Source organism: Cetorhinus maximus, chromosome 13, assembly GCF_964194155.1.
Source record: "Cetorhinus maximus chromosome 13, sCetMax3.hap1.1, whole genome shotgun sequence".
NCBI lineage: Eukaryota > Metazoa > Chordata > Chondrichthyes > Lamniformes > Cetorhinidae > Cetorhinus > Cetorhinus maximus.
Genome location: NC_135891.1, coordinates 117,474,911 through 117,492,090, shown reverse-complemented (window position 1 = coordinate 117,492,090; position 17,180 = coordinate 117,474,911). Strand labels below are relative to the sequence as shown.

General features: G+C 43.9%; 1 protein-coding gene across 1 annotated transcript; it reads right to left on the bottom strand.

Moving 5' to 3' along the window:
* Positions 1–16,161: 16,161 nt before the first annotated feature.
* On the bottom strand, positions 16,162–16,974 carry tssk6 (testis-specific serine kinase 6). The gene has a single exon (XM_078556120.1). The coding sequence runs from the start codon at positions 16,972–16,974 to the stop codon at positions 16,162–16,164; it is 813 nt and encodes a 270-aa protein (XP_078412246.1).
* Between the last annotated feature and the right edge of the window lie 206 nt (positions 16,975–17,180).

Genomic DNA, 17,180 nt, shown 5'->3' with positions numbered 1-17,180 from the left:
GAAGTCAAAGGGTATCGGGGGTAGACATGAAAGTAGAGTTGAGACCACAGTCGGGTCAGCAATGATAAAAGCAAAATACTGCGGATGCTGGAAATCTGAAACAAAAACAAAAATAGCTGGAAAAACTCAGCAGGTCTGACAGCATCTGTGAAGAGGAAGACAGAGTTAACGTTTCGAGTCCGTATGACTCTTCATCAGCCATGATGTTGTCAAATGGTAAAGCAGGCTCAAGGGACTCAATGGCCTGCTCCTGCTCCTTATTTTGTATATTGGTATGTATCTTTTATGTCCGTCTAAGAGGACAGACAGAACCTATTTTCAACATTTCATCTGAAAGGTTCCATCTGTTACAGTGCAACACTGCTACAGAATTGTCAAAGCTCCTGGTGGGCCTTGTATTGATCACAAAGTAACTGGCCACAGTGTTCAGCCATCACCACCTGTGCTCAATGATCTACATTGGCCCCTAGTCCAGGAGCACCTCAATTTTAAAATTTTCATCCTTGTTTTCAAATCCCTCCATGGCCTTCTCCCTCCCTATTCTCTAACTCCTTCCAGCTCTACAACCATCTGAGATTTCTGCACTCTTCCAATTCTGGTTTCTTGCACATTTCCAATTTTAATTGACCCATCATTGGTGGCTGTGCCTTCAACTGCCAAGATGTTAGGCTCTGGAATTCCCTCCCTAATTCACATCACTTCTCTAAGATGTGGTTTAAAATTTAGCTATTTCAGCAAGCTTTTTTCCCCCACCCTAGAAGGCTTTGTGGCTCATTATCAAATTCTCTTTGATCACCCTCCTAATGCAACTTGGGAGGTTTTAACATGTTAAAGGTGCTGTATAATTGCAAGTTGTTGTTGCAAGGGGTAGATTTATTGCTATTTTAGCTATTTGCTGTTTGTACGCCTTTTGATGGCCTGTTAACTAATCTTTGAGACAATGAACCCGTGTCGCAGCCAAGGCCGTCCCTTGGCTGATTTCAAAAGTAGGGGCTGAGGAATGGGTAGACACGTACACACTGACTACATGTAGAGAGGGGAAGTGGAAATAGGCCATATTTTGCTCCCTGAGACATGCACCAGGGGCCTCAAAGTTATTGTCTTTATGAATGAATAGTGCAGAGCCTGGAGGGTGCCAGTTATACAGATTAAAGCTATGTTTCCATTAATTTGCACTGATCCTCAGTCACTGATAACATTATAGAGCTGAATGTCCTGATTGCGGATTTAAGCAATGAGCCAACGGTGGCAAAAACAGGCCTTCCAAACCTCCAGACCCAGAAAACATAAATTAGATTAGCGCGTATAAAATATAAGTAGCAATAAGATCAATATAGCAGCGCTCCTAATATCCTGGGCTAACATTCAAACTTTAACCAACAAACTAATTAATCAGTTATTGCATTTGCTATTTCTGGGATCCTGCTGTGTCTACAATGGCTCCTGCATAGACAACAACAGTGATGACACTCTGAAAGGTAATTAATTTGTTGTGAAGCATTCTGGGACATTCTGAAGACATGAAAGACACTGTATCAATTCTTTTTCTTTTTTGGCTTTGCTTTGCAAAGGCCCAGGGAGCTTTATGAGATCTGAGACTCTAGTCGGATGCCCTGAAAATAGACAAACAGCTCTTCTAACATTCATTCAGTGCTGACCACTATAGTAATAAAGTTGTGGACGAAGGCCAGTGATGCATTTGAGACAATCGGGCGTGTTTCTGAAGAGATGAGGTTAAGGGATATGGTGGGCAGGTAGGATTGAAGGGTAGGATGAGAAATTGGGATTGATGGATATGGTGAGTAGCTGGGTTTGAGGGACATGATGAGTGGGTGGGATTGAGGAATATGGTGAGAAGGTGGGTTAGCAGGGACCAGATAGGATAAAAAAAAAACAGAGCCCACTCCAAAACAAAACTTCCTTTTTTTTGTCTTGAATGCAGCAGGACTTGCACTTTGGCTCAGATTTATGGGTCTTGAACTGATACTGTTCTCATCTACATCCTGTTCTCGTCTGCGACATCTCTAACCAGAAAACAGGTCAAAATCTTTTTCTTCTTTTCACCTCCTTAGCCCAGTTGAGCCAAGATCAATCTCACCTCCCTGCAAGGATAAATCCCATCCGACACTGTTGGCCAGATGGAAGGTGAGCATTTGTGGTCATACCTTCATTTTCAAGAGGTCGTGACACACAAAAGAGAGGCTCAAAAAAAAGGACTCTCTGTGACATCACCAGATTAACAACACTGAAAATCCCATTCTGACCTCACTCACACGGCAACGGCCCATTTAGGGTCCATCCTGGGACCAACCTCTGTGTTTGTGTAAGTGTGTGATCATTTGTGAGTGGGTGTTTGTGCCAATCCCGGCCTCTCTCACTTACAACTGTCAAATTTATTTTTTTCTCACCCCAAATAATCAGCAGCATAACCACTTTAAGATGTTCTCCCAACAACTCAAACCATTCTTTCAATGCGTGAGCTGCCGGTTTAGTTAGAGCTCTGACCCACAGATTGTGCGCCAGCTGTGTGCAATGTTTAACCTTTAAGAAACTAGTTGCAGTGGAGTCAACACTTGACCAGGGTGGCTTGCATTGGTCTGCACTCTGCAAACTGATCTTGAGAGGTAAGTAGACAGAACTGAAGACACAATGATGGGTTGAATTTGTTTAAACTGCATGTAGATGTTGGGAGGAGAGGAATGGTACAGTCGCAGCCTGAGATGCTGACAGTGCCTTTAATGAATGAGTAACACTGAAGATTGTCGTTGGTGCCATTTTATTTTTCTTGTGATTTTTGACCTCCCAGGGCAGGTGCAGCACGGGGTTATATATAGAGCAAAGCTCCCTCTACACCATCCCCATCAAACACCCCCAAGACAGGTGCAGCACGGGGTTAGATACACAGTAAAGCTCCTTCTGCACTGTCCCCATCAAGCACCCCCAGAACAGGTACAGCATGGGGTTAGATACAGAGTAAAGCTCCCTCTACACTGTCCCCATCAAACACTCCCAGGGCAGGTACAGCACGGGGTTAGATACAGAGTAAAGCTCCCTCTACACTGTCCCCATCAAACACTCCCAGGGCTACGTACATCCCTTCAACCTGGGCTGGATCCACATCCATTCCCCAGAACTGGACATTCTGTGTGTATTACACTGCCCATGCAATAGATGTGGATAAACAAGTTAATTTACCCTTTTAGCTCATCAATAAAGAACCGAGGCTAAAAGGGTTAAATTACGGGGACAGGTTACATAGACTTGACCTCCAGTATAGAAGATTAAGGATAATCTATCTATATATGGAGTTAAGATGCAGATCAGCCAAGATCAGATTGACTTTTTTTTATTCATTCATGCGATGCGGGCTTCGCTGGCTAGGCCAGCATTTATTGCCCATCCCTAGTTGCCCTTGAGAAAGTGGTGGTGAGCTGCCTTCTTGAATTGCTGCAGCCCATGTGGTGTAGGTACACCCAAAGTGCTGTTAGGAAGGGAGTTCGAGGATTTTGACCCAGCGACAGTGAACGAACGACGATATATTTAGATCATAAGATGTAGGAGCAGAAGTAGGCCATTTGGCCCATCAAGTCTGCTCCGCCATTCAATGAGATTGTGGCTGATCTGATAACCCTCAACTCCACTTTCCTGCCTTTTCCCCATAGCCCTTGATTCCAAGTCAGGATGGTGGGTGACTTGGAGGGGAACTTCCAGGTGGTGGTGTTCCTATCTATCTGCAGCCCCTATCCTTCTAGATGGAAATGGGTCATAGGTTTGGTTGGTGCTGTCTAAGGAGCCTTGGTGAATTCCCACAATGCATCTTGTAGATGGTACACACTGCTGCAACTGTGCGTCGGTTGTGGAGGGAGTGAATGTTAGTGGATGGGATGCCAATCAAGTGGGCTGCTTTGACCTGGATGGTGTCGGGTTTCTTGAGTGTTATGGGAGCTGCACTCATCCAGGCAACTGGGGAGTATTCCATCACACTCCTGACTTGCGCCTTGTAGATGGCGGACAGGCTTTGGGGAGTCAGCAGGTGAGTTACTCGTTGCAGGATTCATAGCCTCTGACATGCTCTTGTAGCCACAGTATTTATATGACTAGTCCAGTTCAGTTTCTGGTCAATGGTAACCCACAGGATGTTGATAGTGGGGGATTCACTGATGGTAATGCCATTGAACGTCAAGGCGCAATAGTCAGATTCTCTCTTGTTGGAGATGGTCATTGCCTGACACTTGTATGGCGCGAATGTTACTTGCCACTTGTCAGCCTAAGCCTGGATATTGTCCAGGTCTTGCTGCATTTGGACATGGACTGCTTCAGTATCTGAAGAGTCGCAAATGGTGCTGAATATTGTGTAATCATCAGTGAACATCCCCACTTCTGACCCTATGATGGAAGTGAGGTAATTGACGAAGCAGCTGAAGAAGGTTGGGCCTAGGACACTGCCCTGAGGAACTCCTACAGTGATGTCCTGGAGCTGAGATGACTGACCTCCAACAGCCACAACCATCTTCCTTTGTGCTAGGTATGACTCCGACCAGTGGAGAGTTTCCCCCCCCCAACCAATTCCCACTGACTCCAGTTTTACTAGGGCTCCTTGATGCCACACTTGGTCAAATGCGGCCTTGATGTCATGGGCAGTCACTCTCACCTCGCCTTGGGAGTTCAGCTCTTTTGTCCATGTTTGTACTAAGGCTGTAATGAGGTCAGGAGCGGAGTGCCCCTGGTGGAATCCAAACTGGTCCCCTGGTCAGTGAGCAGGTTATTGCTAAGCAAGTGCTGCTTGATAGCACTGTTGATGACCCCTTCCATTACTTTACTGATAATGGAGAGTAGACTGATGGGTGGTAATTGGCCGGGTTGGATTTGTCCTGCTTTTTGCATAGAGGACGTACCTAGGCAATTTTCCACATTGCTGGGTAGGTGCCAGTGTTGTAGCTGTACTGGAACAGCTTGGCTAGGGGCGCTGCAAGTTCTGGAGCACAAGTCTTCAGCACTATTGCTGGAATATTGTCAGGGCCCATAGCCTTTGCAGTATCCAGTGCCTTCAGTCGTTTCTTGATAGCACATGGAGCGAATTGGCTGAAGACTGGCATCTGTGATGCTGGGGACCTCTGGAGGAGGCCGAGATGGATCATCCACTCGGCACTTCCGGCTGAAGATTGTAGCAAATGCTTATCCTTTGCAGTGATGTGCTGGGCTCCCCCATCATTGAGGATGGTGATATCTGTGGAGCCTCCTCCTCCAGTGAGCTGTTTAATTGTCTACCACCATTCACAACTGGATGGAGCAGGATTGCACAGCTTAGATTTGAACTGTTGGCTGTGGGGATAGCTTAGCCCTGTCTATCACTTACTGTTTATGCTGTTAGGCACACAAGTAGTCCTGTGTTATAGCTTCATCAGGTTGACACCTCATTTTTAGGTATGCCTGGTGCTGCTCCTGGCATGCCCCCCTGCACTCTTCATTGAACCAGGGTTGATCCCCTGGCTTGGTGGTAAAGGTGGAGTGGGGCACATGCTGGGCCATGAGGTAACAGATTGTTTTTGAGTACAATTCTGCTGCTGCTGATGGCCTTCGGAACCTCATGGATGCCCAGTCTTGAGTTTCTAGATCTGTTTGAAATCTATCCATTTAGCATGGTGGTAGTACCGCAGAACACAATGGAGGATGTCCTTAATGTGAAGGCGGGACTTCATCTCCACAATGACTGTGCGGTGGTCACTCCTACCAATGCTGTCATGGACAGATGCACCCATGGCAGGCAGGTTGGTGAGGATGAGGTCAAATATGTTTTTCCCTCTTTGTTCCCTCACCAACTGCCACACACCCAGTCTAGCAGCTATGTCCTTTAGGACTCGGCCAGTAGTGGTGCTACCAAGCCACTCTTGGTGATGGACATTGAAGTCCCGCAGAATTCAACTGTGTGTGTGAAGAAAAATGTTCTGGTATCTGCTAAATTTTCCTTTTGCCCGTTTGGTCTCCATTGCCACCCTTAGTGCTTCCTCCAAGTGGTGTTCAACCTGGAGGAGCACTGATCCATCAGCTGAGGGAGGGTGGTATGTGGTAATCAGCAGGAGGTTTCCTTGCCCATGTTTGACCTGATGCCAATGAGAATTCATGAGGTCTGCAGATGATGTTGAGGACTCCCAGAGTGACTCCCTCCCCACTGTATACCACTGTGCCACCACCTCTGCTGGGTCTGTCCTACCAGTGGGACAGAACATACCCAGGGATGGTGATGGTGGTGTCTGTGACATTATCTGTAAGATATGATTTCATGAGGATGACTATGACAGGCTGTTGCTTGACTAGTCTGTGAGACAGCTCTCCCAATTTTGTCTCACAGCCCCCAGGTGTTAGTAAGGAGGACGACAGAGCTGAGTTTGCCGTTGTCGTTTCCGGTGCCTAGGCCGATGCCAGATGGTCCATCCACTTTCATTCCTTTTTTGTGACTTTGTAGCTGTTTGATACAGCTGAGTGGCTTGCTCGGCCATTTCAGGGGGCATTTAAGAGTTAACCGCATTGCTGTGGGTTTAGAGTCACATGTAGGCCAGACCAGGTATGGACGGCAGATTTCCGTCCATTAGTGACCCAGATGGGTTTTTACAATCAATGGTTTCATGGTCATCATGGACTCTTAATTCCAGATTTTTATTGAATTCAAATTCCACCATCTGCCGTGGTGGGATTCGAACCCAGGTCCCCAGACCGTTCCTCTGTGTCTCTGGGTTACTAGTCCAGCGACAATACCACTACGCCATCACCTCCTATTGCTTATTTGTTTTAATTCCCTACCCAGAATCCAACTCTGTGTGTGAAGAAAAACGTTTTAGTATCTGCTAAATTTTCCTTTTGCCAGTTTGGTCTCCATTGCCGTATCTTTTCAGTTCGGGTTTAGTTTGTAGTTCTCGATTTACCTTATCACTAGATCATCTTCTTGGGTCAGCAAGCACAAGGGTGAGTGGTGAGTTTACATCCACTTGAGAGGGCAGATGGGACCTCATCCAAAAGCAGGCGCCTCTGACAGTGCAGCATTCCCTTAGTCCTGAATCTAAGACATTAGCCTGCATTTTAGGCTCGGCTCCATATTGAGGCTTTTGTTGTTGTCAGGGAGCAGAAATTCATGCTATTTTCGAAGCAGTTTATTGGTCAATAGTAATCACATGACCATTGTGCATGTGTCATTTTCTAAACAGCTGATTGACTATTAGTGGTCACATGGTGAACCTGATTCATTGTTCATTGGCAGAGCAATGCTAATCCAAAAAACAAGGTAGGGGTTACAGTTTGTGCACTATAGTGACATTGGCCTCCTCACCTCGCCTTTGTTTGAGGGAGTGGGAGAATTTCTTTTCCTAAAAATATATTATTCATAAAATTTGTAAAAATAGATTACATAACAGTTCAAATTTGACATTACATTAAGTACAATACAGTTCAGTTCTTTCAATCCAGTACACGAAGTGCTCACTATGCTCACCATTACAGAGTATATTTACAATGTACATTTGAATGGATTGGGGAAAATGTTTATTTTACCCTTATCTTAATATATCTTAATGTATGAGTGGTCATAGCTGTCTGTCTCCCAAGTCTGCAAGTTAGTGTCTGCTTCTGAAAGTGAACATGTCCTGAGACCTTGCTGGCAGAAAGGGTAACATAGCGGAATTTTCACTTTGTGCCCAGCAAAATAAAGCTTTCTTGCCCTGTGTTCCTAAATAGTCTGGTGCCCGGCCCCAGGCACACGTTGGCTGGTGAAGTTCTCATAATCTAAGATAAAAGCAAAATACTGCTGATGCTGGAAATCTGAAACAAAAACAGAGAATGCTGGAAAAACTCACCAGGTCTAACAGCATCTGTGGAGAGAAAGACAGAGTTAACGTTTCGAGTCCGTATGACTCTTCTTCAGAACTAAAAAGAAGTAAATGTGATGAAAATTGTACTGTTTAAGGGGGGGGTGGAGCAGGTGAAGCTGGATAGAAGGCCAGTGATAGGTAGAGGCAAAGGATAGATTGACAAAAATGTCACGAACAAAAGGACAAAGGGGTGTTAATGGTAGTGGTACTGGCTAAAGGAGGTGCTGATGGTGGCATTAAGGTCAGGAAGCAGAATGTGGTAATAGCAGGGGAAGGGTAAGCACTATGGAAAGAACAACATGAACAAGTGACAGATGGCCCTAGTGGGGGTGGGGTAGTGGGAAAAAAGATCGAAAATAGGATAGAAGAGTCATACGGACTCGAAACGTTAACTATGTCTTTATCTCCACAGACGCTGTTAGACCTGCTGAGTTTTTCCAGCATTTTCTGTTTTTGTTTAAATTCTCATACTCTGTTGCCCTCGCTTAAAGGTGGAACTTTACCCCTCTAACTTATCAGCATTGATCGTTTTTTAGAAACTGTGTCGTTATTTTTGGCCTTAAATTAGGCAGTTTAGATGTATGGTTTTGGTCCCTGCATCCATAATAGATTCAGTTTATTATTAAAGCTCCCTCTGTTAAACCTTTGATTTAAGTCCTCCGATTGTCTTCTGTTAGAATCATAGAAGATTTATGGCACAGAAAGAGGCCACTTGGCCCATCTTGTCTGTGCCAGCCGAAAACTGAGCCACCCAGCCTAATCCTACTTTCCAGCATTTAGCCCGAAGCCCTGCAGGTTACGCACTTGAGGTGCATATCCAGAAATCTTTTAAATGTCTTCTGGGTTTCTGCCTCGACATTCAGGCAGCGTGTTCCAGACCCCCACAACCCTCTGGGTGAAAATAATTTTCCTCATCTTCCCTCTAATCTCTCTACCAATCATTTTAAATCTATGCCCCCTCATCACTGACCTCACTGCTAAAGTAAGCAGGCCCTTCTCTGTTCCACAATAGGGCTGCCAACTTTGGCCGGAGGCATTTCCAAAGGTTTGATCAAGTCATGTTCTGACCATATAACATCTGATCATGTGACATCTGACTGTGTAGCATCTAATCACATGACATTTGACAGCATTGTATCTTAATCACGTGATGTCTGACCGCTTTACATCTGGTCACCTGTTGGCTGCAAAGGTTATTGGACTTAATTTTGTAATAGTCAGGTCCCCTGTAGTTTTGCTTCAGCCGCTATTGTGAATTTCTGAGAAGTAGGAGGATGCACATGAGCAGAGTGAGTGAAAACCACCAGGGAGAAAGAGGGAGGTCGAGAGACGGGAAGAATTTTGATTCTCTGGTAATTTCACTGAAATTACCATAACTAATGTTGTCAGATTCTCCTTATAACCAACAGGAGTACAATAACTCACTGATACTCTGGTAGTAATAAGTGTAATGTACAATACCTCGGTGGGTAGCACTCTCTTCTCTTAGTCAGAAGGTTCTGGGTTCATGTCTCACTCCAGACTTGAGCACAAAAATCAAGCTGACACTGCAGTGCAGTACCAAGGGAGTGCTGCTCTGTCGGAGGTGCCATCTCTCAGTTGGATGTAAAAGTTCTTAGTGCTCTATTTCAAAGAAGGGCAGGGGAGTTCTCCCTAGTGTCCTGGCCAGTATTTATCCCTCAATCAACATCACTAAAACAGACTATCTGGTCATTATCACATTATCACAGGATCTTCCTGGGTGCAAATTGACTGCCATATTTCCTACATTCCAACAGCAACTCCACTTCAACAATGCTTAAGACCAAAAGACATAGCAGCAGAAGTAGGCCATTCAGCCCATTAAGTCTGCTGCGCCATTCACTGGGATCATGGCTGATCTGATAATCTTCAATTCCACTTTCCTGCATCCTCCCCATAACCCTTGATTCCCTTACTGATTAAAAATCTGTCTATCTCACCTTGAATATACTTAACAAACCAGCCGCTATAGCCCTCTGCAGTTAAGAATTCCACAGATTGACTACCCTCTGAGAGAAGAAATTCCTCCTCACCTCTGTTTTAAATGGGCGCCCCCTTACTCTGAGATTATGCCCTCTGGTCCTAGTCTCTCCCACAAGGGAAAACAACCTCTCAGCATCTACCCTGTCAAGCCCCCTAGGAAGTTTATATGTTTCAATAAGATCGCCTCTCATTCTTCTAAACTCCATTGAGCACAGGCCCAACCTACTCAATCTCTCGTCATAAGAAAATCCCTCCATCCCTAGGATCAACCTAGTGAACCTTCTCTGGACTGCCTCCAATGCCAGTATATCTTTCCTTAGATAAGGGGACCAAAACTGTTCACAGTATTCTCGGTGTGGTCTAACTAGTGCCTTGTATAGTTTTAGCAAGACTTCCCCATTTTTATACTCCATTGCCTTTGAAATAAAGGCCAACATTCCATTTGCTTTCCCTATTACCTGCTGAAATGCTAGCTTTTTGTGATTCATGCACGAGGACCCCCAAATCCCTCTGTGATACAGCTTTCTGCAGTCTTTCTTCATCTAAATAATACTTAGCTCCTCTATTCTTCCTGCCAAAGTGCATAACCTCACATTTTCCCACATTATATTCCATCTCCCAAGTTTTTGCCCACTCACTTAACCTGCCTATATCCCTCTGTAGACTCCTGTGTCATCCTCACCACTTGCCTTCCCACCTATTTTTGTGTCATCTGCAAACTTCGTACATTCACTTCCCTCATCCAAGTCATTAATACATATTGTAAATAATTGTGGCCCCAGCACTGATCCCTGTGGCACTACACTAGTTACAGGTTGCTATTCTGAAAATGCCCCCCTTATCCCAGCTCTCTGTCCTCTTTGAGTTAACCAATCCTCTATCCATGCTAATATACTATCCCTCAACACCATGAGCTCTTATTTTAAGTAGCTTTATGTGTGGCATCTTATCAAATACCTTTCTGAAATCCAAATATATTACATCTACTGGTTCCCCTTTATCTATCCTGCTTGTTACCTCCTCAAAAATTCTAATAAATTTGTCAGGCGTGATTTCCCCTTCATGAGGCCATGCTGACTCTGCTTGATCATATCATGTATTTCTAAATGCTCTGCTATTAAATCCTTTATAATAGGCTCTAACATTTTCCCAATGACATGTTAAGCTAACTGGCCTTTAGTTTTTTTTTGACTTCCTTTTTGAATAAGGGTGTTACATTGGCAGTTTTTCAAACTTCTGAGACTTTTCCAGAATCTAAGGATTCTTGGAAGATTACTACCAGTGCATCCACTATCTCTGTAGCTACTTCCTTTAATATCCAAGGATGCCACCCATCAGGTCCAGGGGACTTATCAGCCTTTAGCCCCATTAGTTTCCCCAGTACTTTTTCTCCAGTGATAGTTATTGTATTTATTTCCTCCCCCACTTTTGCCCCTTGATTATTTGGTATTTTTGGAATGCTATTAGTGTCTTCTACCATGAAGACTGAAGCAAAGTATTTATTCAACTCCTCTGCCATTTCCTGGTTCCCCATTATTATTTCTCCAGCCTCATTCTCTAAGGGGCCTATGTTCACTTTGGCCTCCCTCTTCCTTTTTATATATTTAAAGAAGCTCTTATTGTCCATTTTTATATTACTTGCTAGTTTACCCTCAAAGATTATTTTCTCCCTCTTTATTATTTTTGTGGTCATCTTTTGTTGGTTTTTAAAACTTTCCCAAGCCTCTGGCTTACCACTAATCTTTGCCACATTGTATGTTTTTTCTTTCAATTTGATACTATCCTTAACTTCCTTCATTAACCATGGTTGGTTTATCCCCTTCCTAGAATCCTCCTTCCTCACTGGGATATATCTGTGTTGTGAGTCATGAACTGTTTTCTTAAACGTCTGCCATTGTTCATCAACAGTTTTTTCTGCTAAACTCCTTTCCCAGTCCACTCCAGTCAACTCTGCCCTCATTCCTTTGTAATTACCCTTATTTAAGTTTAACACAGTTGTTTCTGACCCAAGTTTCTCACTCTCAAACTGAATGCTAAATTCTACCATGTTATGGTCACCGTTTCTTAGGGGATCTTTTACTCTGAGATCATTTATTAAACCTGCCTCATTACACATTACCAGATCCAAAATACCCTGATTCCTGGTTGGATCCACAACACATTGTTCCAGGAAACTGTCCCGAATACACTCTATGTATTCTTGCTTGTGGCTAACTCTGCCAATTTGATTTTCCCAATCTATATGAAGATTAAAGTCACCCATGATTAATGAACTGCCTTTTTTTACATGCCCTCATTATCTCCTGATCTATTCTCTGTCCTACAGTATAGCTATTTCTTACCTCCACCCATATGGATTCTACATCTTCCGATCCAAGATCATTTCTTGCTATTGTACTTATTCCATCTTGTACTAACAAAGCTACCCCACCACCTTTACCTTCCTCCTTGTCCTTTTGAAAAGTCACATATCTCTGATTTAATTCTCAGCTTTGATCTCCTTGTAACCATGTCTCCATAATGTATTGGCTGTAATTCTTTGGCTATAAAACTCTTTGAGACATCCAGTGGTTATGACAGGTGCTACATAAAGGCAATTCTTTCTTAAAATATTACCTTTGACAAGCAGTGATCATTTTAACTCTTCGACATTAACCCTGAAATCATAACCTCTATCTCCCTGCTCTGACGAAGTAGTCTTCAGGCCCCACAATCAATCCCATTGGTTCCATCTCGCCTTGGATTCTGTGTTTGATTTTGCTTCCATGTAAAAGTGACGACTCTAAGCTGGGAGCCCCCATTGGAGATTGGCCTTCACACCTCAGAAGCCACCAGCACAGACTGACATGAACCCAGCCAAGAGATCACACCAACTAGGGCAGTGGGCTGAACGTTTAGGGCATTTTCCACAGGGCTTACCATCCTAACCACAGCTCAGCAGCAACATTTCCAAAGCATTCTCTCAGTTTGGATTTGATAAAGGAGAATTTCCATAGAAACCATAGCATAGGAGGAGGAGGCCATTCAGTCTTCGGTGCTGGTGAACTCTCCTGTCCCCTTTCCACCACCCCAGCTCATTTTATATTCCTCCTTTTCAAATATTTATCCCCTTTCCTTTTAAATTAGGTTTTACTTTCTCCCACAATAGCCACGTGTGGTTAAGCCTTCCATGTTCTAGCATATCTCTGTTCAAGAAACTTCCTTCTCCCTTCATTTTCCCAGTGGGAATCCTCGGTCTGTTTCCCGAGTTACTCACTGTAAGGTCTCCAGGTTTCAGTGGCCCTTTTATTGGCTGCTCCCCTGTTGGTGCTTCCCCCAATCACCACCTCGCTGATGCTCCAGGCTCTGCAGAAAAGATCGTTCCCGCCCTCATTCCCCAGCACTTTTATCTTCCTCAGGAACTGTGAGTGGTGGCAAACCCATTTTGGTACAAAAAGGTATCAATTAATGTGTTACGTTTCCAGTAGCTGACGAGCCACTCAGGATGGGAGTTCAAATCCCACCATGGGCAAGTTGTAATAATGAAATTGGATAAATCTAGTCAATTTGTTGGTTGGCACTGGGAATATTGGCAACAAAAGCTGTTTTCAAAACACAACGGGTTCACTAATGTTGGCTAGAGAAGGGAATCTGCCACCTCTGCCTGGTCTGGCCTGCATATGACTCCAGTTGTCTGCAGTGTGGTTGATTCCCAAAGCACTCTGGGTAAGTGAGGATGAACAATAAATAAAGCGCTGCCCATATCTCAAGCATAAATTATGATTGAATATGTAATGTAATAAGTGCAGCAATTGACATGAGTCTGTGTTATAATCTGTTAGGATGTACACTAAAGGACCAGTTGAATTGTCTCACCTATCCCCCAGTTGATGCTTTGTTTTAAAAGTTTCAATGTAATGGAAAGGTTTGTTCATACAATCCAAACTATGGAAATAATTGAAAGCAGGTCAATTGGGATGGATGAAAGCATCCTGCTGGTATAGCTCAAGGTCCAAAGGTGGCAGGGTTATCATTCATTATTCCTTCATTGTCACAAGGTCAAAATCCTGGGAAAAAACATGAAGCTCTGTGGGAACACTTTCACTACATTGGGCTATGGAGATGGAGCAGATAATGGGACTGAATACATTGCTGTCCAGCACAATCACTGGCCTTGACCTGTTTCTGTGCTGCACAATTCTATGATTCCATCCTTATAAGATGTCCAGCAAACATCACTGGACAGTAATCAGGTGCAGAAACTTTGAGTTGATTTGTCCCTGTTCCGAAGGGGAAGGTTGAGCGCAATTTATGTAACCTGGCCAATTGCTCGGCTCAATATCAACCAACAAACAGGACATGCAACTTTCCCAGTCTGTATGACATCAACGTTGAGTTTTCGCAGAAGTATCCATTGTGGACAGAAGGAGAGTAAAGATTGTCTTCCCCTCCCACCTACTTGATCGTTCATCCATCTGAACTCTGGGCCCAGTCTAGTTGCCCTGGAGGTGAAACTCAGCCCCCTAAACTTGGCTTTTCTCCAGCCTTGAGAGTGAGTGAAGGTTACCCATGAAAATTCATCTGCATATCTGGTATCTTCTGGAAAGAGCAGTATTGACTTTCATGCTCATTCAGCTAGCCATCCAATTGAGCAGCAATTAAGCTGTCGGTTGAAATTGACCATGGGTTGAGAAGACTATGAATTTTACTTTGGAGAAAATTAAAACTACAAAGCAGGCTACAAATTTCAGCCCTCATCTTCTAAACGCTCAGTTCAGGACAAGGGGTGACAGGCACTAGTAAACCACTTGGATCCTTGCCTAAATTGCAAGCTAATTGGCAAGCTTCTCATCACATGACTGGATTGGAATCTGTTGATCCCCTTCTGCACCCCCCCAGCGCACCCACACCCCCCCACCCCAGTAGTCTTCCAACTCTCGACCTTTCAAACTCATGAATTGAAAATGGCTTCTTAACTGAGTTGGCGAGGCAGAGCCCTTTACTAATGAACTAATCCCACTGTCCAACTCTTTCCCTCTGACACTGAGTCAGTGGCAAGTGATGGGAAGGAAATTATTCAAACAATTCAGTGTCAGCTGTGGCCCAATGGGTAGCACTCTCACCACTGAATTAGAAGGTTCTGTGTTCATGTCCCTCTGTGTTCATGTCCCACACCAAAGGCTTGAGCACATAACCCAGGCTGGCACTCCCAATGCCAGTATTGAGTGATTGCTGCAATGTCAGAGACACCATTTTGCAGATGAGATGCTAACCTAAGGCCCTGTCTGACCTCTGAGGCAGATGTAAAAGATCCCAAGACATTATTTAGAAGAACAGGTGAGTTCTCCCCAGTTTCTGGGGCCAAAGTTTATTTCTCAAACAACGGCGCTTAAAATAAAATGAGCTAGTTTTTAAATCCCATTGCTGTTTCAAGGAAGTTGCTGTGTGCAAATTGACTGTTGCGTTTCCCACATTAGAGCAGTGACTACACTTCAAAAGTTGTAAAGCACTTTGGTATGTCATGAGGTTGTGAATGGTGCTATATAAATGCAGGTCTTTTTTCCTTTTCCTCTCATTCTCCTTCTATCCTTGTATATTTCTCTCCCACTCATTTTCATGAGACTCTCTCTCATGACAGCACCTACGATGCCTCCTTCCAAACCTGCGACCTCTAAATCCTAGAAAAACCAGGGCAGCACGGACTCCAAGTCACATACTTGAAACTTTATCACCGTTCCTGAATTGTCGCTGGGTCAGAATCCTTAACTCCCTAACAGCACTGCGGGTGTACCTACATTACATGGACTGCAGCAGTTTAAGAAGGCAGCATCAACCTCTCGAGGGTGATTAGGGATGGACAATAAATGCTGGCCTTGCCAGTGATGCTCAACATCCCATATACAAATTTTAAAAAAAGGAAGCTAGCTATTAGTTCACTCAGACAGTTGCGAATGTTTGGAATTCACTGTCCCAGAGAGGTTTGGATACTCAGCCATTGAGTATATTCAAGACAGAGGCTGAAGTGAATTAAAAAAATATGGGGATAGAGTAGGAAGGTGAATTGAGGTCGAAAATCAATTATTTTGTTGAATGTTGGAGAAGGCTCAATAAGCCAAATAGTCAACTCCTGCTCCTATTTCTTATGCTCTTATGCTAAGTCTGTGTATGTACCCAATTTCACCTTTGTTGATAACCAAAGTCTGGTTCAAAGAAACTTTTCTTTGATTGAAACCAAGTTACCATCTTGGAAAATTTAGAACCGTGCCTGCAGGAATAATGCAACAAGGCTCTTGTTTGACCCTCTTTAGAGCATATTCCTTTATTTGCGTTCTCTAAACCATGCATGTCTTGTAACTTGGTTAGCCGTTGGACGCATCGGTGGGCTGAACGTTAACAATTTCTCTATCAAAGACTGGCACTTCTCCTCTAGAGTAATTTCTTCTGGATAAATCACACCCATAAGCTGTTTCTCTGGTAACTTGCTGATGCTGGAGTCATTGAATGGCATATACCCGGTCACTATCACATATAGGATGACTCCCATGCTCCAGATATCATACTTTTTGGGGTCGTAAGGGACACCCAGGAGAACCTCAGGAGGAGAGTAAGCTGCAGAGCCACAGTAGGTAGTACTGAGCTCTGGGTAGCCTCGGCTCTTCCTCCCAAACCCAAAATCTGCCAGCTTCACCTGCATCTGCTCTGTCAGTAGGATGTTCTCACACTTGAGATCTCGATGGACAATGTCACGTTCATGGAGGTATTTGATGGCTTTGGTGACTTGAGAAAACAAGCACTTGGCTTCCTGGCATGAGACACAGGTTCTTTGTTGGATCAACTGTAGAAGATTTGTAGAGACCAGCTCCATTACAATGTAGACTTTCCCATTGCGAACCTCAATAAACTCATAGACATGGACAATATGAGGATGCTTGATCCCTCTCAAAATGGCCAACTCCCTCGGCAAGAATTTAGTGGCGAAATCCTTTGGAACTTTCTTCCTATCGACCACTTTGATTGCTACATTTTTGTTGTACTTTTTTGAAATGGCCTCTTTAACCTTGGAGTAGCTGCCTTCTCCTATAGTTTTTCCCAGTTTATAACCTAACTGTGCTAGTAGTTTGCTCCCCGACATGTTACACGGCCATCTTGTTAAGGCAATACCCTGATGAGCGAACTTGTCCAATCAATGCATCTGCTGTAATAATTTGCAGTTATGAAGTTTCCCTAGTGTCACATCCCCATCCCATCACCTTTTATAGACATGTACCCAAATGCTTTCAAAAAATATTGACTGCAATAATTTTGCAGTGAGATATAAATTGCTTTGCCACTTCCAGT

Bases quoted from the DNA above. Each gene is read 5' to 3' on its own strand.
- tssk6 (XM_078556120.1), bottom strand. From the start codon at position 16,974: ATGTCGGGGAGCAAACTACTAGCACAGTTAGGTTATAAACTGGGAAAA.